The 26015-nt window shown below is 41.8% G+C and overlaps 1 protein-coding gene across 2 annotated transcripts in view; it reads left to right on the top strand.

Moving 5' to 3' along the window:
* Window positions 1-23527, top strand: part of traf4a (tnf receptor-associated factor 4a) — a 34278-nt gene extending 10751 nt beyond the window's left edge. Inside the window, exons 2-8 of one of the 2 annotated variants that reach the window (XM_034867369.1) lie at window positions 4556-4664; window positions 15348-15399; window positions 17765-17869; window positions 17988-18149; window positions 19383-19544; window positions 21022-21177; window positions 22476-23527. In XM_034867369.1, coding sequence (XP_034723260.1) covers window positions 4660-4664; window positions 15348-15399; window positions 17765-17869; window positions 17988-18149; window positions 19383-19544; window positions 21022-21177; window positions 22476-23108 — 1275 coding nt within the window. In that variant the 5' untranslated portion in view covers window positions 4556-4659 and the 3' untranslated portion in view covers window positions 23109-23527. The remainder of the gene's footprint in view (window positions 1-4555; window positions 4665-15347; window positions 15400-17764; window positions 17870-17987; window positions 18150-19382; window positions 19545-21021; window positions 21178-22475) is intronic. The other variant, XM_034867368.1, reaches the window with a different exon arrangement.
* Window positions 23528-26015: the final 2488 nt, after the last annotated feature.

Raw genomic sequence — 26015 nt, forward strand, 5'->3', positions numbered from 1 at the left:
CCCCCCCTTCCAATCTGGTTGTGTTGTGCACAGGTCACCGAACTAGCTAGAAAGACGACTGACAACATGCACCCGGCAAAACACACATGTTCAAACTCCCACAGAAATTATTCCAGCAGGATGCTTTTTTCAGTTTTTTTTCAAACATTTATGCTGAATTTCCCAAACAGGGTGTTAGCGAGTCGCACACCATTAGTTGATGAGTCAGTTAACATCAAATACATTGGCAGCTTTTTTTGAATATCAATTAAAGCAAATGTACCGAAACAGTCCCTTTTTTCAGCTTCTGAATGTGTCTTATGTGATTCAGTTGTATATATTTGGGTTTTGAGCCATTTGAAAACATCACCTTGGGCTTTCATTTTTCTTTTTGCTATTTTCTGACATATTTATCAATCAAGTAATTAATTGCTTAATTGAGAAAGCAACTGGCCAGTTCATTAAATTAATAAAATAATGAGTTAGTTGCAGCCCTACGAACAATTACTACTCCTACTTATGTAGAAAACCATTCATGCAACCATTCACATGCATCTAGGGAACTTTCCATCTAGCATAGAGCGTGGAAAGTTGTTTTGTGAAAAGTGCACAATGTGCAGCATATTCCAATTTTATCTTAAACCCACTGATCGTTTTCACTTTGTCCCCTTTAATATGAGATGCTCCCGTGATGCTCCTCTGGCAGAGGTATTGCTTGTATTGGGGAATTGTCTTCGCTATGAGACAGCTGAGTGACCGCTGCAGTGGTTGCTGAGCTGACAGGCAGGCATGCGAGGAATCTGAGTCTGAGGTCTGAAAGGAGAGCAGCTGGGAGCGGAGAGCGCCGGGAAGTGAGCGTCTCACTGCCAAGGCACCTGTCCTCAGTGAAAGGCTCCTCTATACAGCTGAACAGGTGTCTGCGGAGCAGTTAAGCCCAGCACTTGAAGCGAAACACACTCCTGAATTATAGTCATTTATCTACAGGGGCCCCGTCAATGTTAAGGTCACTGGCCAGTTGCCCTCTCATACTTTCCGCTTCCTTCCTGCCAAGACTCTTCCACCTTCCTCTCGTCAGCTGGGCTGTTTGCTGTGGTGGTCCTTTAACCAAACAGCTCAATGATTCTGTCGAGTACACTCACTCCCTTGTGTTGTGTCTCGCAGCTCATTCTCCGATATGTCAACACAGCGTTAATGCTCTGAACCCACTTCTTCCTCCCTCTGCACAAGCCACTCATTGATCCCATCAAAGAGCCTGCGCGGGAAGTCGCTCCGTCAGGTGCACGTCCAGATGCATCATTCAGTCAACTCATTCAGGGTGAAGGCGTGCTTGTTTTCTAGACTTTCTTAGCTCACCCAAACGTGGAAGAAATAGCACAGGATTGGCTGATTGTGGTGGTAAATTTACAAAATGGGACACTTCACTTGGCAACTTTATTATCAGTTAATCAATTTCAGAAAATGGCAAAAAGAAAAGTCAAATTGACCTCTTCAAGTTGCTTGTCTTGTCCAACAAAAGAAATCTATGTACTACTACGTACTACATATTGCAAAATGACCAAATAAGCGAATATTCTCAATTGAGGAAGTGGAGCCAGTAGAAAATTTGCCATTTTTGCTTGAATATTATTAATTGATTATTCCAAAAAAATAATGGTCAGTTGTAGCCCTTCAGGAACATCTCTTCCTTTTTAATCAACTTGTTGCAGACTGAAAATGTGAAGAAATAAACAGCTGAGTGGTTGTCACACTCCACTCAAAACACTGCAAATAATTTAGCGAACCAAATATAAAAAATTGCATTGTCCTCTGTGATTTATTCTTACGAGGAATGGGTGACATCTCTAATCGCTAATTCTGCTTTTTATTTTCTTCTTTGCTCCTGTTACACGGATTGAAAAATCTTGTAATTTATCTCATTGTTGCTCCCGGCAACAGGGGCAGGTTGAAGATTTCATGCTAGACGAACAATGCAGCTGAGGCGTTTTGAAACAAAGGAAGCAAACTGACGTCAGCACCTCGCCTCGCTGAACAAAGAAATTGCATCCACAAAGCAGAGAAGTGGACAACTGCAGGAGGCGCAGCTCTGAGCTGGCTCACAGTCAGTCAGAGGGGGGGCATGTGCAGGCCGGGGGCGGGTTTCTGAATCGTTTTAATCTACATGTACTCTTTACAGATTCAGACTGATAAGGGAAAACAGCCACATGTCTGAGATTATAACAGCTAATAGGAGCAATGACCAGGGATCGTTCATTTTTGGTCAATTAGTGCATGTGTCTGCAAACTAAACACACACACACACACACACACCCATACCTAAAAATCCCTCACCTTCCGTCCCAGTTACCATGGACACAAAAGCACAGCATCTAGAATTGTCGCTACTCATGTGCACACCTCACAGGCCTGAATCAGCTAACTGACAAATCAGGAAAAGGAGCCTTTCCGCTCACAGTTCATTAGGAAAGCTGAAAGAAATTCACAGGAAGTACGACGTTTTCCTTTCGGATATCTGAGAGGAAAGTAAGACGTCACCTTGACTAGTTTTTGAAGGTGAGCATCATCGAGGAATAAAAGACGAGGCTGGGAGTTAAAAAAAAAAAAAAAAGTTTTTCTGCCTGAGAGGATCACAAGTGACTCATGACACATCAGACTCATGGCTTTGCTTCCGGCATTCGGCTGTGATAACGGTGAATCACAGCGAGGCAGGTCACAGACTTTGACAAGTGGAAATCCAAATCGTTATCCCGTCTCTATTCTGTCTAAAACAAACAATTAAGGAGTGGCATCGACACATTTCTGTTACTTTTAATGATTCTGTAGGATTGGACTAGCTAATTAATGAATGTGTCACAGAGGGCATTGCACATTTTTCTTCCTCTTCTTGTGGAAACCGAAAATAACTCACACAGTAAAGCTGATAATGGTTTACCCACACCTGCTATCTGGCGCACACATAGCAGGACAGTGTTTGTGTTGAGTGCAGTACTTATCTATGAAGGACGGGAAAGAAAAGACAGCTGGTTAACGACTGCAGAGCTGCTTTTTTTGTTGTTACCAGCAGTTTCAAAGAGCGAGTCAGTGACCCACCGAAAAGAAACAATGGTGGTTGATCTATTTCTCCACAGTTACATACGGGGCAGAAACAATTCAAGTTTTCATCCAAATTCATTCCAGAAATGGTACCTGCTCGATTCAACTCGGCTCAGCTGCCGTGCCCCGTCCTGCTTTTCCATTGCAGACTAGTACCGCCTCATGCGTGAGGCGAGCTGTGGCTGGTCGTCATAGCGGGAAACTGCCGTGACCTAACGCGACACACACAGAACGTCGAAGGTGTGTTGCTTTTGATTCTGGGCATGTGGCTGTTTGCCAGAAGACAAATTAGTTTCAAAAGAAGCTGGAGGCAGCAAAAAAACAACAACCGCTGGATGAACTATTTAAATCCGGCTGTTTTTTTCCAGGACCCGGTAGCAGCGTTACAACCGTCCCTGGAGCTCACCGCTAGTTTTGGTGGAATAGCAAGCTAGCATTAGCAAGCTAATCAACCAGCAAACTTATAAATAAATACATTTTTTATTTAAAAGGTGCGCGTTATACCCACTAATAGCTCACCGCCAGTGTTTCAGTTGGACTGTTAAAAGTGTTGGGATAATTAAAAGGTATTTACAGTATTTAGAAGCGAGCTCTCTACTAGTTAGCTAACGCTAGCTTTCATGCTACATAAATAAGCCGGACAGAGTTTCCCTCATCTGGCAATAGAAACCCTGCTGTCCCCGGCCGTCCTGTTGGTTCAAAGCTCCACAGACTAAATCCCCAGGTACAAATCAGTTTTGCAACGAATGTATCTCAAAAAGTTGTACTGGAAAAGTGACTGAAGTGGGGGGAAAAAAAGTACAGATTTCTTTTCTACAAGTCACATTTTGCACCATATTTAACTTCATAGTTTTCACGTCAGCTTTTGGTTTGGTTTTAGCCTCAGCTCGCTTGGAACCTTGACTGAGGTAGTAATTAAAAAAAAAACCTGTTAACAAGTTTTTATGGTAAACCAAAAAAGGCGAGTAGAGTAGAGTTGAGGCGACTAGGTACCATGCAGTTGAAAAACGCCATAAGATTAACAGCAGCTCATTCCCTTGTTGAGTGCTAAGTTAAGTGTTAGTTAAAGAAGAAGAGGGCACAATGCCAGTCAATCCACAAACGATTGCACGTGGGAAATGTGATAAATGACAAATAAATGTGGCAACTATGTTTGTTTCATGATTTAATTGTAGACATGATTTATATAATAAGTGTTTTTCCATCGCACCCTGTTGCCTTTTTTTTATCGATACACCGTTTCCTCAGACAAGCAAACTGTATTTTATGTTTCAACTTTATTGAATGAAGTGTTTTTTGTTTTTACATGCAAATTGAAAATGGTGGATAGAAACTCACATGGACATACAACACAATTATAATTAAAGATACATTAAATCTACTGTAACTCTTTAGCATTTTACCAAGCAGGAATTATTTTGTGAAACGGATTAAACCCCAATTTTTTGTGTGTTTCATTTCCTTTTCTGGTGAATGGGGTGAACAGGTGCAGGGTAATAAAAAGATCTGTTGTCAATAAGATGTTACTGGTTGGAGGGATTATCTGCCCTGCCACCTGCCGCTGTTGGTTGCAGAGGAGGTGATGCAGAAATGAGGTGAGATAATCTGCCTGTCTGGACCTGATAGTTAAACTTGCTTGCAGGTATTGTGTTGTTTTCCCTCTCAGCTTGTTTACAACTCACGTTTGCGCCACATATTTTCAAAGTAGTGACAATCGCTCTGCAATAAATGAATAGTTTTAATCAAAGGGTGATGAGAGATGTGTTTTGTGAGGCTTCTTCCCCAGAGGCATGCACTAGATCTGCATGTATTAAAAACAACCGTCTTTGTCTGCTCTATGAGTTTGGCATTGAGAGCAGACTTTATAAACGCTGAAGGGCTTACCAATTGCTATAAAACGTGATTCATGGGAAGAGAATGCAAAGCCGCAGCTCGTTCTTCTCTCCTCTGGTGCCATTAGCTCATGTGTCTATTGGTGCTGCTAAATCGTGAAACTTTACCTCTAAGTGGCTTCTGATTGATGCCTTTCCTCTGGTGGCCAACAGTGGAGTAAATTCTTTTTAAAGACAAACTGTCCCTCTTGGCCTCTGGGCTGGGATCTTGATGGGGTGGGGGGTGGTTTTGAAACTTGTATAACAAACCCCCCGGAGAGCAAAAGGAGGTCGTTATCCAGGAATAATGAGTCGTTAGGACCAGCTAACAAGCCACTGGCATATTCCTCTTCATTCTTCCACAGGAGTTCAGGACGTCTTGACAAAAAAAGGCATTTTGACAGTTAATTCACGCTGAAATCCACACCACTTAATTCTGGAAATGGCTTGTGAATGATCCTACTTTGTGATGACCTCACATACGGCGTCTTAATTTGTTAAAGGAGCATGAAACCTCTGGATGCAAAATCATTTTTTAAATTTTAATGGCTTTTTAACACAAACACCTCATGGGATTTGGTGTCACGATTTGATTTTTTTCTCTGTCTTTATTACTGTGAGCGAGGATAGTCGAACGACTCCATTAAAGCTCTTGACTGATGTAGTTTGCATATTTCAAGATCACGCCTTCTCTCTGGGTACTTAAACAGAAACTTTCCCGGCATTTAAAACTTGAGCTTGAGTCTCTGATTTATGTGAAGGAGTGGTATGTCTGCTAATGTCCTAACTAATCAGAGAAAGTTTCTTAAAAGTGAAATGCTTTATGATACAGAATCTCTGGATGTGCAGGGCATTAACATCCTAACCACCCTATCCCTACCATCTGTCCTTCAATTTATTTATAGTATATTCTGGCCATCTAGAATACGTTTGAAGAGGTAAATGGATACAGCTTCCATATCTTTCCGCTGAATATGAAGCTAACAGCTAGCTGTTTCTCCCGTTTCCGGTGTTTATGCTAAGCTAATTGAGCTCAACGGTTGCTGGCTTTAGCTCCCAGCAAGAAAGCAAATGAGTCTGTTTCCCGAAATGTCCTCAAACTGAAAGATAGGCTCCTTTTTCATTGCATCATACTCATAATTTCCTCTCATTGTGAAAGACAGCTTGTACAATGGCCTAAAGCGCAATGCTGCTTCCACACAGTTTAATCTGTATTAGTGCTGCGATTTCATGCTGTGCTTTTCGATGATTGTGACTCCAATAGCTGATTCATTAATGCCATTTGAAGGAAAAATGAGCTGACTGTGTCTAGTGCTCCTTCTCCAGCGCCATATGCATACAGTTGGCAGGCAGATCTCCTTTTTAATAGGCCAGGCAATGCATTGGCAATCTCAGAGCCCCTCCATCCAGTGCACGCATTCCACAGGATTAGCGTGGCAGCTCCTCGAAGCAAGCCACCGTCGCTGCAGATAGGCCTTTTGAGCAGAAATCTGTCCTCTGAAGCTGAGCTAAAATTAGACCAGCCATCGGTGATTAAAACAGCTCAAATTTACACGTGTCTGGAGAAATTTACAACATGTAACTGCTTCCATTTGGGCTGAGTTGGTGAATAACAGTTGATGCACTCTTTTTTCGCAAATGTGTGACAGTGGGTAATAAAATGGAGAGTGGGGTTATTCACACTTAATGCTGCAACCTTGACAGCAGCTTTTAGCACTTTTCACAGACCAGTAGGTGCTTCTCACATGTGTGACATGTTAAAGCTCAGGACTTTCATTGATCTCCGGGCACAGCCCTCCACGAACCGCCCCTCCACGAACCGCCCTTCAACAAGATCAAACGTAAAGCATCTCCTTTCAAGCCTTCCTTTCCTTTCATGTGTGCAGTACAGGCCTTGGTACGCCTCCGTTGTGGTGGTCTCTTTTTTTTTCTGTGTACTACGTGGGTGAGGGTGACTGTATTGCATTGCATGCATGAGCTCAGCTCTCGATACAATTGATGGGACAGACTTCTCGCCCACCCCCCCAACCCAACCCCACGCAACCACCACCCTGCACCCAAATCAGCAGCAGTTAATGAAAGTGGATTGATTTTCTGTTCCTCCTGCATACAGCGAATAATCTGTGGGATGAAATCGACCAGGAAAACAAAGATCCTACATAAAATGCATATCACGACAAACAGTTATTTTAACAGGATGTTAAGAAGTTGTTTGACATTTCAGGAAATGTGCTTACTTTCTTTTCTCAGATGAGAAGATTGACACCAGTCTCAATCTTCTCATCCAACTCCCTGCAAAAGAGCAGTCAAATATCTATCTCTAATGTTTCTCTGAACTCATAATATAGTAGGTGCGAGTCAAGAGCATGTCCTACACGGCTGGAGTTTATGAAGGCTATAAATTCATAGTCAACAGAAACAAACTGAGAAGATTAGCATTCCATGTTATTACCCTCCCGTCTCTGATAAAGACTCCATGTCAAAGGCTGATCACACTGATGGAAGGAGACAGTGTGAGGGGATTATAAATACTGCTAAGCGCTGTCTACCCTCCTCGCACACTTAAGGATGGATTATGGCATCTTGCGGGCTTGCGCTCAGCCTGCAGATGGCTCCTCCTCTTCCCTCTGACCCTCCTTCCATCTATTCATCCTTCCTTCCTTCCTTCCTTCCTCTCACTCTCTTTGTAGCCAACTAGTTCTCTGCCAAGTGGCTCTGTTTTTTAAGGTTTGCTATCATGGCATGGTGCTTTCTAAGCTGCCCCTCTGGCAATTTGATGAGTCACTGTATTAATTGCTCACAGATTCAAACCGACTGTCTGATTTTGCATCGCCGGCTTCTTGGAGCTACGTTTTATAATCACACAAGCAAAATATTTCAGTCCGGGAAATGTAGTCCTAAACATATTGTAAGAAAAAAGAAAAATTATTATATAACTACTAATTAAGTCCCAAGCCCTTATGTGTTGGTAACCTCATCAATGGGAAATAAATTGTGTTAATAGGAATAAGATATGATAGGATATGAGATGGAATTTTAATCATCCCAAGGGACATTTTGTTCAGCACTTGCAGTACAAAGTAGGAGTGCAAATAAACAAAATATAAGCAATAAAGATTAGTTGTAAAAAGGTGGAAAAACGAAATGCACAATGACAGAAATGTATGGTATGTATCATGAATAAAAAACTGGTTGACAGTAAACTGCAAATCCCAAATATATACATGCCAAAAGTAAAGATGTAGGGATCATATAACTAAATGGTAAAATAAACAGGATTATTACACCATTAACTGTAGAATATGTTGATCAGAAGTCCTTCTATCAACCGTTTTTGAATATTGGTTTATGTATGCCATAATTCCATAATTTGTCCTACTAATTAGAAAAAAAACAGAAGTTTTGTGGGCTGTAGTTTTTTGTTTGTAACCTCTTTTTGTAGTTTTACATTTCAAAATGAGTGGGTTGGCATTGGCAACAACATTTCTGTACAGAGTCATTAAAAAACAGCATTAAATACACAGTAATATGACTCTTTATCTGCTGGCGGTGCTACTGCAAAACCGACATTTAAGAAAAACAAACTTTTTTTTTTGACCTTTGGACGCTTTATAGCTGTGTGAACTCTAATCACAACTAACAAAATGTCAGCGCGGTGAGGTGAACTGCAAGGAGAAATGAATATCATTACATAAGTGATGACGGCATGAGCAAGAATGGCCTCAGGTGTCCTGACCGTCAGGATCCACAGTGTGTGTTTGTAAAATGATCTCTGCAACTACACAAAAGCATCAAAACACACTTTCTTCTGGTCATATTTTGTAGGTATAGTCTCAGTGTAGCTCATAATAAAACCTGCCTATTCAATGTTTTTTCGTTTTTCTATCTTGGTCACAGTAAAACACACACACACACACACACACACACACACACACACACACTCACTCTCCTTCTTTCTCTCCCTTTCTCTTTCTCTCTCTCTCTTTCTCTTGTAGTAGTGCCTTTCTCCCACTTGCATCATTTTATTCCTGCTTTGGCAAGGCAACCTAGTAAAAATAGTATTTGTCTGGACAAGGACGCATAAAATAAAGATTTTCAACTGCACTTTAAAGTTGAGCTGTGCTTGATTTATATGAATATGTGTAATCACCATTGGAAGTAGTTTAATTTTCCGCCTGTCTTTTTAGGGTTGTCTAACACCGAGTCAGATGTAATTTATGTCTTTCTTGTTGATGACCATGACCTGCAGACTGTCAGCCATTGTTACTTCCTCTTAAACAGCTGCCAGTGGCTGTTAGTGGCCAGCCGAGGAAGTCGGATGGGATTTTACACGTGTCATATTCTAAAGCAGGTTCCTGAAAGCCATCATAAATCTTAACGTAGAAAAAAACAATGATGGGAAGAAAAACATTATGTGTTTGCACCCGACTAGGATTCACAGGTCCTTTTAAGAATGTATCCTTATTCTTCTCTGATTTTTGTAGAAATCCATAAAAGAAGTCTTTTCACTCACATTTACTGCCCTATACTCGACCGATTTGTGAAATAGTAAATCAATGTGGGCTCATATTCATCAGATGTCTCCTGTGTTTGGTGAAATATGGTCAGTAATTAATGAGAATATTATTTAGAGCAGATTGGAACATGATTAAGCACACAGAAGACCTCAATAAATTTAAATAAAATGACTGGAGGATGGCAGGTTATACCGGTCTCGTAAAACATCCTCTGTTGAACTGGCTAAAAAGCCTTTGCTGGGTGCTGCAAGGGCAAAAATAATCCTGCAAGATTTTGTATTTAACTTGCCTAGTTTACAGGAACAGCAGCTAATTTTAGTGTGAATCAACAGATTAAACCACTTCCAACTTTGGATCACTTCATAGGTATAGAGCTTTTCACTAGCTCAGAATCCAATGATAATTTTCCTAATTTATCAATTCGACAATAGTTCTCTTGAATTGTGAAATATTCGTGTTATGATTTACGAACATGACCCTTTGAAATTGCTTGTTTTTCCCAACTAAAAACCAAAATATATTCAGTTTAGGGCTGACTGTAAAATGTATTTACATTAGTCAATTAATCGTTTGGCCCACGTGACTTCAGAAGCTTTTCCTAGAGCCAAACGTGATGTCATCGGTTCAAAAACAAACCATTTACATAAAACAGCAATATTTCACATTTGAGAAGTTTAAAGGAGGGAATATTTGGATTTCTATCACAGATCATCAACATAGTTCCTAATTGACATCAACTCCTCTCTTTACTCCTTGGAAAGTTGCAATAGTTTATGTATTTTACAGCATTAGCATGTAGGGGTTCCCTACTGGAGACTGAGATTTTGTCGATTTTAGTCTTAAGTCCGAGCTCTGTGTAAAACAGGCTCTGACTGGACCATTTAGTCCGATCGTGTTTGTTGCATTAATGTGTTAGAAGGTGACTTTTCCACAGACATTAGCAATGCCTGTCTACAGAAGTGGCAGAGGAGGATGTCAGAGGGCTTATACACAATATAATCTCTAGCAAACTACTAGGTATTGACAGCTTATCTTGTAGGTATTAAATCCCACACAAGAAGCTGTCACAGCATCACTGTGTGTGGATGTCCCACAGGAAGCTTGTGAAGGAGCAGTTGATCCACCTGTGGGTAGGTGTGTCATCACACTCTGTGAAAGTAGGAGCTGCTCCTCCCTTTCCAGAGAAATGAAAGGGCTGCAGAGCGTTTGGACGAAAGCCAAATCAGCCGGGGGCGAAGAGAGCTTTGCGCTCCCGGTGTATCAGATTCCACAGGTGGAAACACCACCCGGCCTTAGTCCCTGTCACTCGAACCTTGTTTAGGGGCCACTTAATAAGCACTGACTGCCCACATTAGGGCGTTAATCCAGCTTGCTAAAGTTGAGAGGACGAGCTTCTGCAGGACGGGTTAGGGTTAGGGACGGAGGAGTGTATAAGAACAGATTAGAGAATTATGCTGAAAGATGACAGTAGACATACTTAATTAGGTGTATTCTCCACTGAACAACTATTGCTCCAAATATGCTTGAGCAACAGTAACTCACCGGCACTATCAATTTTAATTTGGAAGAAATTACAACACAATGTGGGTTGTGGTGAGACAGCTTCAGAGACAGCTGGGAAAACATAAAAGTAATCTATTAAATCTTTGGAAAAACAGTTTTTTTTCTTTGTGAAGGTTCCATAATTAAAGTGGAAGTAGCCGTCCAAAGTCGCTCATATCATTTTAATGTCATTGCTGCACACAGTCTCATGCACACAAACTGAAAACCAGCCTTGATTTGCAGTGATTATAGGAACTCTATCTGAGATAAAAAGACAATTCCTGTTTTCTCTTCCACTTCCTGAGGGGAGAAGCAGGGAGTTTGGTTTCAGCTGTGAGACGAAGAGCCTGAACGGAGGGCACTGGTGGAATTTAAGGTTTTATTTGTGTTTATGTGAAGTTAATACTGGTTAACTTGAAAAGACAACAAAGGGTTTAGCACGAGGATGAACACACAAGCCGGCGTTGAGCTCCAACAGGAGACAAGCGGTCAGTTCATTCCAGGCTCCTCGACGCTATGTGACAGAGGTCTGTTTAGAGTGTTAATGTGCCACAGACTTGCAAAAGCCTCATGCTTTTGATTTAGTGTGTTTAGTGTGTCTCGACAGCCCTGGCCTCTCCACTGACAAACACAGGGAGGTTTGTTCAGGAGTCTCCTAATATAGAGCAGGTTTCAAGGTTACTGTCACCATCATGCATGCTATGTGTGGCCTGCAGGGTGGACGCTGTCACCTGGAAAAACACAAAGGAACAAAAAAAAAACCTCTGCTGTGTACCGGTGAGATTAAACCTGAGGGATTTGTACTCCTCACCGTCTGACTGTCAGGAGCCGTGCGCAGAGTGACGAAGCATGATGTGACGGCTGTACTCGTGGTATCGCCGGGATGAATGGATAGCTGTTTAATCTGCGCCTGAAAAGAAGATTTGAGAGGGGCCAATAAGAGGGGAGAGGGATTTAAGGTCCAAGGCAATGATGGGTCTGATGAGTGGGTGTATTTCACCTGCAGAGGGTGGTGAATGTGTTCGCTACAAGCCAAAACAACGTAAAAATGTGCGTGCCCTTGTCTGACAGTGAATTCGAGGTGATTTAAACATGACGGTCTGGGTGGCAGAGCAGCTGCAGAGCCTCGGCTGCTCTCGCAGTACGAGCGGACAGAAGGAGGTGATGAAATTTTAATGAGGTGATTGTAGTATGCTGTCTGGTCTTAAGCTGCTCCCCTGTGACATCCCAACACGAAACACTTGTTTATCGGCCTCTCACCCTGGATGTTCACTGACGAGGGCGTGAACTCTGGTCAAAGACAGAAATTTGTGTGAAAGTTGTTTTGCCTGGCTGTTTGTGGGGGTGCAAGTTCCTGCTTGCCAGGATGTGCACAAAGGAGTTGTCCCTTTATTCTTTGTGTAAAAGTTATGTTTATTCTTTAAAGACTGCATTAGGGCTGTAACTAACGATTATTCCTTCTGATTAACCTCTCTTTATTTCTATTAATCTAGGGCCCAAGGATTCAGATTGCTTTGTCTGATCAATGGCCCAAAACCCCAAAATATTTATATAAAACTGGATGTCTAGTACATGACTTGTAGGGTGAATCAAATATCAACATTATCTGACGTTTTAAGCAACTAATTGTTTCACAGGTGTTCTAATAGATGCTTGCCTTTCTTGTGATAACAGTCAAAAACATTAGTTAATCTAATCAATCAATAAATCATTCTGTTTATCTATTTCTATTTGTTTCTTTCATTAAGTGTCTAACATGCAAAAGAAAAATAAATTGCTAGCAGCTGTAAGCGTGTAGTTCAAGCTTAATGCTAAGCATGCTAACATGCTCACAATGACAATGCTTGCATGCTGACGTTTTAGCAGATGTAGTGTTTACCATGTACAATATCTTAGGTAAGCATGCCAGTATTTGCTCATTCCAAGCCACTAGTATGGTAAAAAATGCTAAACATCCATTGGATCCAAGTAGCTTTTGCTTTTATGTTGTTTTTTTACACTTATTGGATTTTGGCCTATTGATCAGACAAAAGAAGGCATTTTAATCCTTGCCGTCTGCAATCTTTAATTTAATTTGCAGCAATTTAAAAAAATAACTTGCAAAATATTTATCAAATTGATTTGAAAAACAAAGCCCTATTTGTGATATTCGGTTCTTTTTGGTCATGCTGCTCTCAAGTCTCTTCTATAAAGCCCTTAGTAGTCCGAGAAGATGGATGTAATTGAAATGGAGTTGCGTTGCACATCGGCCCAACGTTTCACTGCTAATGTGCTGTCACAAAGCGGCAGCAAATTCGACTCACGAGTGACCAAGACCAAGTCGAGCTCTATTCTCAGGAATGGGGCCCCAACACATGAATGTGTGGCTGGGGGAGCTTCTCTGCGACGAGGGGAGGAATCATCCTGACAGTCTGTGACTCGGCTCTTTTCGCCTGTCTGCCTCTCTATGTGTCAGATACGGGGCCCGAGCTGGACTTGGCCCCTGGCAGTCCCCTGTCCAGAGCTGAGAGCCTGTCGCTTCCAATCTCCTCTCGCTGCGTGGTTGTGGTGCTCGCTGTACTCCGCAGTGTGAGATGATTCCTCGGTGCTGGCGATGAGTACTGTAAATGATTTCACTCTACACATGCTGACTTGGCTCTCCTTGCCTCTAATCGATTGACCCTCTTTTACAGCCCTTTGTGGCTTGTTAATTGGTCTCCGGCTCCCAGCTGACACAGTGACCCTAATGGAGGAGAATTACTGCTGTCTCGTCATGCATTAACCTCCTTCCCTCCCTTTTCATCAACCCTCCCTCCCTCTCAGGCCTAACCTCTGCTCCCTGCGCCCCCCCCCCCCCTCCCCTGGGTTCATGGCAGCTGGATAGATGGGGCAAAAAGCACATGCACCCTCCCATCCTGTCACATGTCGCTGTGCCTCTGGGAGCCACGGTCAGGTGACACTGCAGCCAACCATATTAAAGCACGTGGCAAAAACACTGACTGTTTACACACTGTTGTCCCTTAATTAGTTTAAATGGTTGGGGTTTGAGTGGCTTCTTTGCAAGTGGAGGACGGATCAAGCTTCAGGGCTCGTGACTATGGAACAAAAGAATCCTTTCTGTACATCTCTGTTGTCTGCCGTTTCAGTCGATTTCATGTGAAAAACAAAACATATTTTGCTGCATAATTCATTTAAAATAACTTTCAAGGGTTCCCACAATCCCAAACTTGACATCATTTTGTCCGACCAACATTCTAAAACCCAAAGGTGTTAACTTACTGTCCCATAAAACTGGAAAAAGCAGCAAATCGGATAACTATTGAATCTTAAAATCCTTTTTTTCAAAATAGAAGACCTGGAAATAAAGACAGTCCATGAGAGCATCTCTGATCCAGAAACCACAGGGGACACTCGTGACACCGCTGACATCTCAAGAGTTCAGCCTCCGATTGCCTTTTCTGTATTTTTTAAGTCTTGTTTGTGTGTCTGGAGGGTTTTGCTGTGCAGCTGCAAGCTTAGATCCTGTTTAGCAGCTTACCCCTACTGGCTGCTGCCTCTATTATTTACAAGTGTGAATATTTCATGATGACATCAGGGTAGGGACATCCTAACGAGCCATGGCACTCGCTCATCTGGCCCTCAAACAGGCCAGTAAGGGTTCCTCTGTGGCGCCACCAAATGAGCTGGAGTCCGTAATAAAATCTTATTTTAGGTTGAACTGCTGGAGGAGGAGAAGAACAAACAAAAAAACCTACTCACTCACAAATCAGCAAATCGTCTGTTTTTCCTGAGGAAGAGTCTCAAGCTTGAAGGCATGTTTTAACGCTGCTTTTTTCTCAGGAAAACAGAAGTCTGTTGAAACTAGTTCATTGTTATCTAGATAACTTTTTAAACTGGGAGAGAATCTCCAGAGCATCTGGAAAGTGGATCATCAATCATCTCTTTATGTAGTAGAAATAAAGCAATCAGGCTCCAATAGTTTTGTCTTCGAAATTTGTGCAGATGTTTGCTGTGAGAGGAAGAAGATGAAAGAGCCAATGCCACTGAAGTCTGAAGCTCAAATAGCTGACTTTATTGTGCAGTGTTTGTATATGTGTGTGTGTGTGATGAGTTAGAGAACTTCTCATATTAAGAGTGTTTGAGACAGAATAAAACCAAAGATGATGCCGTGGTGTTCTTACAGGCTGAAGTGCCTTTTAGCTCCGGTTGTTCTCAGCCAGGTTTAGAGTTGGTAATCTAACTGAACGCTGAATGCGATTTAAAAAATGGCTGATTGTCCTCATGAGATGCTTGCAAACTTTTTTTGTCTCTATTCATCTTTTCTTTGGAGGGATCCTAATAATAAAACTTTTCTGTTGTTTTGTTGCAGTGAGGGCGTTTTCAAGTGTCCGGAGGACCAGCTGCCATTGGACTATGCCAAGGTACGATTAACACAGCAGCAGACTACATAAACGCTCAACTGTACAGACCAACACTTTGACCAGACCATCATACAGATTGATGGTTTTAATGATTTTTTCATTTGTATTTTTGGAATTACATCACAGGCAATTGAATTACTTAATGTAGATTTTTTTTTTAACATTGTTTGGAAATTCATGTTAACCCCCCCACGTCTCGTCCCGTCCCGAATTTGACCCATTCTCATCTGGTCACCCCAGTCTATACATAGTTTTTGAGGAAAGCTCAACATATCATACCTTAAAGCCAGAGTCAGTAGTTATATTTTGTTCAGTTGTTCTGAACCACACATTTTCCCCTCCCCCGAATACATCTTTTCCAGAAGAAACTAAAACTGTAAACTGAAATTTTCAACCAAATTGTTTCTCTCTTCTTCTTTTTTTAAAGGCGGTTAATCCGATTTTGCCCACAGGGGAAAAGATAGTAACTAACTGTATTCAGAGTCAGAGGCTGTCTCTCTCACTCGTGATATACCCGTTGTAAAGTGTGAGAGTGCAACAAAAGGATGGCGGCTTAATTCTGAACTATGCATGAGAGATTTAAACCAACGAACAGTTAATGATCATCCCTTTTTCTGAGCAGCTTTTGCCATCAATTTGAAGGCAATATGTAATTTTCCAATGCGGTTAGTTAGCATTAGCTTGAATTAGCCATTAGCCTGGAGCTGCAGCAGTGCAGGTCTGCATGCCGTGCTGAGAGTGATGAAGGCGCCTCTAATAGCAGGGACTCCCAAAGGGAAGGATGTGCTCATGGCACACCTGTCAGACGTTGTTATTTACCAAGGCTCCCAGTCGCCTGCAAATTACCCCGTCCTGGTGGTCTACTGTCAGGGTTATTGTAGTGCTCGCTGCACACTGTCCTTCAAAAAAAAAGCACAAACACAACCTTGCTCCAACAGAACAAGATGGTTGCAGTCATTAAAGGATTGTGCTGCTGCTGCCGCTACTGCTGCTGTAGTAGTAGTAGTAGTAGTAGTAGTAGTAGTAGTAGTAGTGCGGGACTAACAATGGCTAAAGCAGACAGAATAAACCCCCAAGTAGAAGCTCCAGAGAGCTTAACCCCCCTGATCTGCCTGGGACTAAGTTATTAAAAGGTCATTATTGCCGACTCCCTGCAGATTCCAAGACTGGAACAATAAGAGAGTGTTTCAGTCTGCTTCAGAGGCTTATTTCCCCTCTTTAACTCTGCTAAAAGAATGTGATTATGGCAGCATTATGGCTGCTCTAAATGTGCAGCAAGTCAAAGCATCTGTTTTAATGTCAGATATATTAGTTTGAACAGGTTAAAACCCTTATTTAGTTTGGCAGAGGCATATATCCCCTAACACAGCAGCTAGAAACAAGGAGTGAGATAAGTGTTTTGGTGTAAATAATTTTCCAAATGAACTTTTATTTTTTGAAAGACATGGCTCCCATGTTTCGACACAGAGGCGCGTGAGCACAGTCAGGCTGTTACTGAGCTGTTGTGTGTTTAGAGGGCTGGTGTGACATTTTGAGGAAGTGGCTTTTCTTGTTTGACCAGTGCTGTGCTTGTGTGACAGCATGGGGGGATGGAGATGCAGAGCAGAGCTGTAAATCCCCAGGACAGTGGACTGTAGTGGGGGATTTGGGGTGTTTTGGCAGAAAACTGACTTATGCTCATCACTCTGGGTCTGTCTGTCTGTCTGTATGTGGACATTGTATGATATGATGTAGAAACCAACATGCATTCAGTCTTTCTTATTTTGCACTGCACCTGCTCTACAACGATTTCCCTCGGATAAATAAAGAGACACCGATCAATACCAATCTCAACTCTGCATTAAGCTGCAGTTGTGTTAGCTTAGAACAGCTAGTCAAATACGGCAGCCAGCTGCTCTAAAGCGGATATACTTACAGTGTATTTAGTTTGTTCAGTTGGTTTTAGCAGGGGTTAAATCTTAACTAGCATTAGCACTTGGAAAATCTATAAGTGACATGAGTAATGAACTGCAGCTAATACGTTGATTTCTGAATTCAGATTGACACAGATGATGCTAAACTATTTTAAAATGAGTCTGTGAACGCTGACAACCACAAATTACCCTGCCCTAATATCATGTATGGGCCGCGTTCCTGTCTTACTCCAAAATGTCAGCTTTTTATGCCCTAAGAGTATAAGCCCTGTTTTCAGTTTCATAAGTATGTATTTTTTAAGCTTATCCAATGGGGTTTTACAAGGTTTATTGGTTAAATGCAGATTAAAACCCATGTTAAATACATTTTCTGTATGAAAGTGGTATATTACAGTCTTCCAGCCTAGCTCCTGCCATTGCCTCTCTGACCTTGTCCTGCTTGTGTTCTTCAGATCTACCCAGACCCAGAGCTGGAACAGCAGATCCTGGCGCTGCCCATCCGCTGCATCCACAGTGAGGAGGGCTGCCGCTGGACGGGCCAGATGAAGCAGCTGCAGGTGAGAAGCTTTAATGTCCTTTCATCTGTTTCCCCTCCCATCTCTGCTAAAAAGCACTCTGACTTGTGTATTTCCTAACGTGTGTGTGTGTGTGTGGTGTGTGTTGTGTCTCCCTCAGGGCCACTTTTCCACCTGCGCCTTCAATGTGATACCCTGCCCCAACCGCTGCTCTGTCAAGCTTACGCGCCGCGACTTGCCCGACCACCTGCAGCACGACTGCCCCAAGCGCAAGGTCAAGTGCGAGTTTTGTGGCAGCGAGTTCACCGGTGAAGCCTACGAGGTAAACACCGACTCCAAACCTGTTTTTGTTTTCATTTCCTTCCCTGTTACAACTCAGCGGGAGCTTGACGTACACAAACCACAGTGACGCTTCATAATTTCCATGCCTCTATGAAAGGCGTTTTTGTGAAAAGCAGCAGGAGGGAGTAATGCAGGTGTGTCAGTCTGTTATGAAATAACATGTGTGCTGGCAGAAGGAAAGAAGCTTTGACTGGGTCTTTCATGTTAAATGTGTTTTGCTGAGAGGCCTGAAGTACTTCTGTCCTTTCCACCTCTCCTCTGTTTACTTTTGTCATTTCCTGTACTGGTCAATTAATTGACTATTTGTTTTAGCTTGGTACTCACTAAAATAATAAATCATACTCTTGTTAGTCATTTCTTCAGTATACTACATTTTAATAGGTCTTCTACAATAAAAGTCTTCTAATTGAGTGAAAATACTTAATTAAAGGTATTGGTCCCCCAATACCATATCTAAAGTCTCTTTTATATAGACCTTAGTGGTCCCTAATACCGTATGGTCTCGTTCCCAAAATTCAGCCTTGGTGCAGAATTACAGCCACTAGAGCCAGTCCCACAATGACCTTTCCTTAGTATGTGCCATTTCTGAGTCTGTAGCTTTTGAGGATGGGGGGGGGGGCAAGGTGGAGGCTGGGAGTGTGTCCTTGACCATCTGCCACTTTGGTCGTTTGAAAGCCATGATGTCTCACTCTCATGGGTGGACCAAATTCTCTGGGCAGGCAAAGCAGAGAAAGGGGAGGTAACCTTGCCCCTTATGACCTCATAAAGAGCAAGATTCCAGACCGGCCCATCTGAGCTTTCATTTTCTCAAAGGCAGAGCAGGACACCCGGGGTTCGGTTTACACCTGTCACCATTTCTAGCCACTGGGGGACCATAGGAAGGCTGGGGGAACTCATATTAATGTTTAAAAACCTCATAAAGTACGAGTAAGAAAACTTCCTAAAGTGCCATTCCTTAAAAACTGCAACACTCACTTCCTAAATCAATATCGCAATAATTGTTTTTAATGACAATAAAAATAAAGATTAGCATTTCCTTTGTCACAGATTGTCTGGATTGATGAATATATTTTCTGAACTTCTGAAAAGTAAAGCGAAAATACTTTGTTCATTACAAGCTGCAATTGAGTAAACTGTAACACCCACAGTATTACATGTTTTGACTTTAAAGGCCAGCTCTAAATTGTAATCGCCTATTTCACATGTATTCCAGAACCACCAGGGTGTGTGTCCCCAGGAGAGTGTTTACTGTGAGAACAAATGTGGGGCGAGGATGATGCGGCGACTGCTGTCCCAACACGGCCTGGCCGAGTGTCCCAAACGCACCCAGCCCTGCAAGTACTGCGGCAAGGAGTTTGTGTTTGACACAATCCAGGTCAGTTTAAAATCCCTGCTCTAATTCTGTTTTATTAATGACAAGTTTTGTTTGGCTTGATCAAGTCTGTCAGTGTCATGTTCCTGTCGTCCGTCCTGCATGTGGCTCGTAGAGGGTTTCCAGCCAGGATATGGCTGTAGGATGCTCCCGTTCATGGTGTTTCTGTCCTGTGGCAGCTGGATGTTAGTGTAATATGCTGTTTTGAAGCACCTGCCTCTGTGCACATCTGGCCAGAGGCTGAGCAGACAGTGAACCCTCTCCATTCCCACTCATTTTGGGGAAGAGGTGTAATAACCCAATCTTAGACACAAAGTGATGACGTGTATTTTATTTATCCATTTAATCTCAACATCATTTCAGTACAGTCATAGGATATATATATATACACACACACACACTAACTCACTGTTTACTATTTAATGAGTATAGTGAGTCTTTTTATTTAGGGCTGCACGCATTAGTCTATCTTCAGAAACACAACCTGCAAATATTTTGAAAATCTTCCAAGCTAAAATGCTAAATATATGAAGATATTTATATTATTGCAAATTAAATACTTTTGGGATTTGGAGGGTTGGTCGGACAAAACAAGGCCTTTTGAAAACGTGACCCTTGGACTTGACTTGGACCTTTGACTTACTTTTTGCTTACATTTTATAGATTTATTATTACTTTTATTATTATTATTTGATAAAACAAAGATGAAAACATAATAAAAATAATGGCTAATAGTCTTGTGATTATTTCCTCTAATAGTCAACTGATCGACCCGTGTGGTCTTCGTCTACTGCAGTGTTGTAGTACTCGAGACTTGTCTTAATAATAAAGGGGGCTCGGGATTTAATCTCAAGACCGGACAAAACCACAAATGCGGAGATAGGAGACGCAGCTCTGGCTGTATGGCAAATCTGGTCTTGGTCTTGTCTCTGTCTCGATACACTCTGGTCTTGGTCAATTATCAAAAGTTTTTTAGGGGCATTTCCACCTTTAATTGATAGGACAGCTGAGACTTGAAAGGTGAGAGAGAGGGGAAGAGACGAAGGAAACCGTCACAGGTCGGACTCAAACCCTGGACCTTCTGCATCTAGGAATACGCCTCTATATACGTGCACTCGCTCTACCAACTGAGCTAACTTGGCCACATTAATTATCAAATCACCTACTGATTTAATTATCTGTCCATCAATTACTTGTTTCAGGGTTTTTATATCATTAAATGCCAGATTTGCATGTGTTATTGGAAGCATGGTCCTAATTACTGTATTTCTTTGGGTTCAGGCTTCATAATCAGTTGTTTTTTATGTATCTTTTTTGCAGCGTCATTAGTTAAACCACATGTATTGTTTTTTTCTACTTTCAAGAACATTTGTACCTGTGCAACCATCAAAACTCGACCCCACAGTGCAGAATTTGTTCTTATAACTCGTGCTTTCGTTTAGGAGTGTACACATTAACACTGTTCCTGACTCCTCTGCAGAACCACCAGTACCACTGCCCTCGGTTTCCTGTCCAGTGCCCAAACCAGTGCGGCACACCCAACATCGCCCGAGAGGATCTGGCTAACCATGTGAAGGACAACTGCGGCAGCGCGCTCGTTCTCTGCCCCTTCAAAGACGCCGGCTGCAAACACAGGGTAAAACGGACCGCCATCATTTAACTTTAAAAGATTACTTCTTCTTTTCCTTAACACAACTTTCATTGTTCACATGCATTTTCTTCTTGAAATTGTTTGCTTACTGTGTCCAAAGTAATTTTTTTCTTCTTTTTTGGAACATACAGTACTGTGGCTTTAGGCTCTGTTTTAATGAGAGCAATACTGTGCATTTCTGTCTATTTTTGATACTGACATCAATTTGAGAAAATGCGGACACACTCGAGGAAGAGCGGCAGATGAGCGTCATACCCGCGGCGCTCTGTTAGTTATTACAAAGCATCTGGAAAACTTGATATATAACATTTACAGATGGAACGCAAAGAACAGCAGAGTGACCATTACATGTAATAATTACATCTTTATTTTGTTCAGTGTATGGCCGACACATCAATAGAACTGTGTCTGTTGATGTAAATGGATGTAAACAAATACATTATTTAGGTAATGGATACAAACAGCATCCACATTTTTTCAGTAGTATTTATATTTTTTCCATCCCAATTTGCCACAAACATGACACCACATCTTCAAGTTATAATTACATCCCATCATACCACACACACACACACACACACACACACACACAGCCTAACTTCCCATTGTACCCAAACGCAAACATGAAGGCTTTTGACCAAACACTAAGGTAAATCAGTGCAGTGGAAGATGAAACTGATGTTGCAAAGATGTTATTTTTTATCTCATGATCTAATATTAGAGCTCGACACTGTGTGCAACTTAGAGGTCGTAGTAGTTTAGAAGCTGAAGTTAGGAACTGTCTCAAAAGTGCATGGACATGACCAAGAAAGACACTTCAACCCAAATTACCATTCTTCTGGGACGCCCTCTCATTATATACAAACCTCCAGTTTATAAAGAAAAGTCATGCAAATACAGCTCACTGTAATTCTTAATTGTATTTTCCTGTTATTAAAACCCCTCATTATATTTCCACTAATCATGTCTACCCGGACCATAAACTTTAAGTTCAGAGTAGTTATTTTCTTTTTTGAAGGTGGGCTTCGAATCCAAGTCATGCTTAATTTTTTGATTAATTCATGGGGAAATATCATGTTGTCATTTTTTGGTCAGCTAAAGTACAAATACATATGAGAAGTATAAATGGCTGTAGAAAAACAGTTTAACACAAGATTAGACAAGTATGGTGTGTGTTAATTTATATAGCTGTGTATGTGTAACATCTGTATGTTTTTACGCAGCTCCTCACTTACTAACTGTGCAGCAGCCATTAATTCCTCTCTTTGCTTTCTCTCTGGCAGTGCCCCAAACTGGCTATTGGTCGTCACCTGGAAGACACCACTAAGTCTCACTTGACTATGATGTGTAACCTGGTGGGGCGTCAGCGGCAAGAGATCCTGGAGCTGCGGAGGGAGATGGAGGAGCTGTCCGTCAGTCACGACGGTGTCCTCATCTGGAAGCTCAGCGACTACTCCCGCAAACTCCAGGAGGCCAAGCTCCGGAGCAACCACGAGTTCTTTAGCCCGCCCTTCTACACTCACCGCTACGGCTACAAGCTGCAGGTGTCGGCGTTCCTGAACGGTAACGGCAGTGGCGAGGGCTCCCACCTCTCCGTCTACATCCGCGTGTTGCCCGGAGAGTACGATAGCCTGCTGGAGTGGCCCTTCTCCTACAAGGTGACTTTCTCCATCATGGACCAGAGCGACCCGTCGCTTTCCAAACCTCAGCACATCACGGAGACCTTCAACCCCGACCCCAACTGGAAGAACTTCCAAAAACCCTGCAGCAGCCGCAACTCGCTGGACGAGAGCACCCTGGGCTTCGGCTACCCCAAGTTCATCTCTCACGAGGAGATTAAGAAGAGGAACTACATCCGAGACAACTGCATCTTCATCAAGGCTTCGATAGAGATTCCACAGAAGATTATGGCTTAAAACACAACCTTTGTTTGCTTTTCATAAAAGGAGAAAGATTGGTTAAAGACTGGAAGTGACACTTAACCTTGAAAACTTCTACACACGTACCCTTTAGAAACTTTCTGCCCTCAGCCTCTCCACCACAGAGCTTGAAGCGAGTCTGTTTGTGTGTGAGCTGACTTGAAGGACCTTGATTATATCACAGAGGAGAAAGTGTGTGGTCTGCAGAACCATCACTCTCTGGTGTTTCTTTTATCATTTTTTTTTATTTGTTTGTTGTCCTTTTATCACAGTCTACAACAAAAAGCCTTGGAAATCAAACAGTGCCTAGAGAGTTTATCTTAAGTTATATTTTTGTTGTTAATTCCACAGCACAGATGTTAAAGATTATGGAAAAGATATTTGGAAAAAGGGGTGAAAGGCTTCGCTAAGCCTCTGCACTTAGAATAGAGAGAAAGTTGGCTAGAGACGTCCCGTTGGGGTGATCTAAAGAAGAAGGAGCTCAACAGACTCATGCTGGAGCCCAACTGCCTATTGTTTACATGCTCATACAGTATACTCCGACTGATCCGTTAACAAACACAGAGCCCTTGGTCAGAGACTTGTGAGGTTTGTGTCCACAAAAACATCAAATCAATGTTTTCAAGTGAGAAACTTGCAACCCCAATCTTGGTAATTTCCTGTTTTAAAGGAAAAGTTACTTTTTGATTGAGTTTAAAGAGAAAATCAATACCACTCTCATATCTGCAAGGTCAATATAAGGCTAAAGCCAGCTGTCGGTTAGCTTAGCTTAGCATAAAGACCGCAAACTACCTGGAGTCTAGCAACTGCTCCCAAGAAATAGCCCTCAGTAAAATGTCAAATTGTAATTGTTGTGTTAATTAGTGGGCTCTAAAGGTGATCTATAGCTGTACACAGGGGTGTAGTTCTATTTATCTAAGTACCGGAGAGCACCTATGGCAAATTGCAACTAATTTTGAAGGTTATTTAACTGCTGTTCCTACGATGGCAAGGTTACAAAAATACAACTATAAAATGAAAGGGTGTTTGGCTGCCTTGTCATCTTATTAGTTAACAGTTAGCTAACTATGCACTGAGAAAAAAAGATTTTATTCACTGTGCCGTTTAAAGGCTACTACTAAGGCAGCTACTGGCAACCTTTAAGGTGGAAAGGTGAATCAACATGTTACCTTAAATGTCAATATGACAACTTTGACCATTCAATTTTTTTCTCTCGCGCAACAGACGCATTGGTGGATCTTTAAGCGCTTAAAAAAATACACTTTAACCGGATTATGCAAACTTAGAATATTCAGTTTCCTTACCTACTTGTGTGTTCCGCGCCTATGCACTAGCACCTGTAAAACCAACAAATGAACCACTTAATATATTGTTTTATATTGTTTAATCCTCTGTCCTTTATCTTTGGACAGGGCCAGGCTAGTTGATGGTCCTCCCGGTTTCTTATATTTGCGCTAGGCTAAGCTAACTAGGAAAATATATGACAGTGGTATCAATCTTCTTATCTAACACAGCAAAAAAGTGAAAACGTATTTTCCAAAATGTCAAACTATACCTTTAACTAAAATTAAACATGCCTCTATTACTGCGGATAAAAATCTAACACTTTTGGGCACTAAAAATGCAACTGTCAAGCTCAGCCAAGGCTGTTTTTTGTTTTGTTTTCAAAGACAAGTTTATTTCACCAATATCATTGAAGCTCTGAGTCTTTTGTAGTTAACAACTCCCATCCCAGAAACTGTCTGTGACTTGTGTTTGTCAGTAGTATGACCCAGTCGTAAATAGCTTCAGGAGCATGCCAGTGTACCAAACACACACTTCATAATAACCCTGTGAGGCTTTGTGTTTATAGAGTGTTGCAGGGATGACATGTTTTGGAGGCCAACCCAAAAAGTTAGCATCGCCCTGGCTCCCTCGGCAGTTAAAAAACAAATGAACGTTGATGATGCTTACATACTTTTTTCTGCAAGATAATATTCACAAATGAACACTATGGTTCACAACGGAATACAGTACTCATAATTTGTATTCTGAATATGTAACGCCGGTACATGTGTTCCGTCACTCCCCAACACTGTTGATCATCTACATTAGAGTTCCCTATGAAGATCTGCAACTTATTTTATGATTTTTTTTTTTTTTTAGCCTAAATGCAATTGCCAAAAATAAAATGTATCAAGCACCATAGCTTTCAACCGATTCCAACTGACTTCTCGTGTTTGGTGTAATACATTTGTAGTCTCAGTTAGCAACTGCCTTTTTTTAAAGAACCCATTGACTTCCAGATGAGGGAACTGGAAGTGCAAAAATGGAAATTAATTTTGGGTTTTAGGACTCATTCCTGCAGCACTCCATTGTGAAGTCCACCAAAGGCGGGGAAGCACCTTTTGTCAGTCTTCAGATGAGCAGAGCAGACACAAAGGCCAGTTGTCGGAGTACACGTGCATTTAATAATGAAGGAAAAGCCATGTGGCCTTTTTATACAGTATGTCTTCGCATGATGGATTTAGGGGTGAGCCGGGCGACATAAACACATGCATGCTTCATGTGCTACCACCTGGACAAGTTTTGTACTGTAACCTGTATTCTTGAAATCCTCTCCCATTGATGGCTATTGAGTCTCTTTTTTTGGACTGTTTGAAAGTTGACAAATTGTCAAAAAGTATGGTTTTCTTTTTGTAGTTTTTTTTATATACAGAAAATGTGAACGCTGTCGGTAATACAACCTATAAAGACAATGAACACTTGGCTGTGAAGTGAATTGTTTTGCATAGCCTGGGCATGGCTGGTGAACCGTTCGAAAAGATGGTTAATGAAAAGGTCTCTGCAAATACAGTGGGTACGGAAAGTATTCAGACCCCTTTAAATTTTTCACTCTTTGTTTCATTGCAGCCATTTTCCAAA

The sequence above is a fragment of the Etheostoma cragini genome, chromosome 3 (genome assembly GCF_013103735.1).
Source record: "Etheostoma cragini isolate CJK2018 chromosome 3, CSU_Ecrag_1.0, whole genome shotgun sequence".
NCBI classification, from domain to species: Eukaryota; Metazoa; Chordata; class Actinopteri; order Perciformes; family Percidae; genus Etheostoma; species Etheostoma cragini.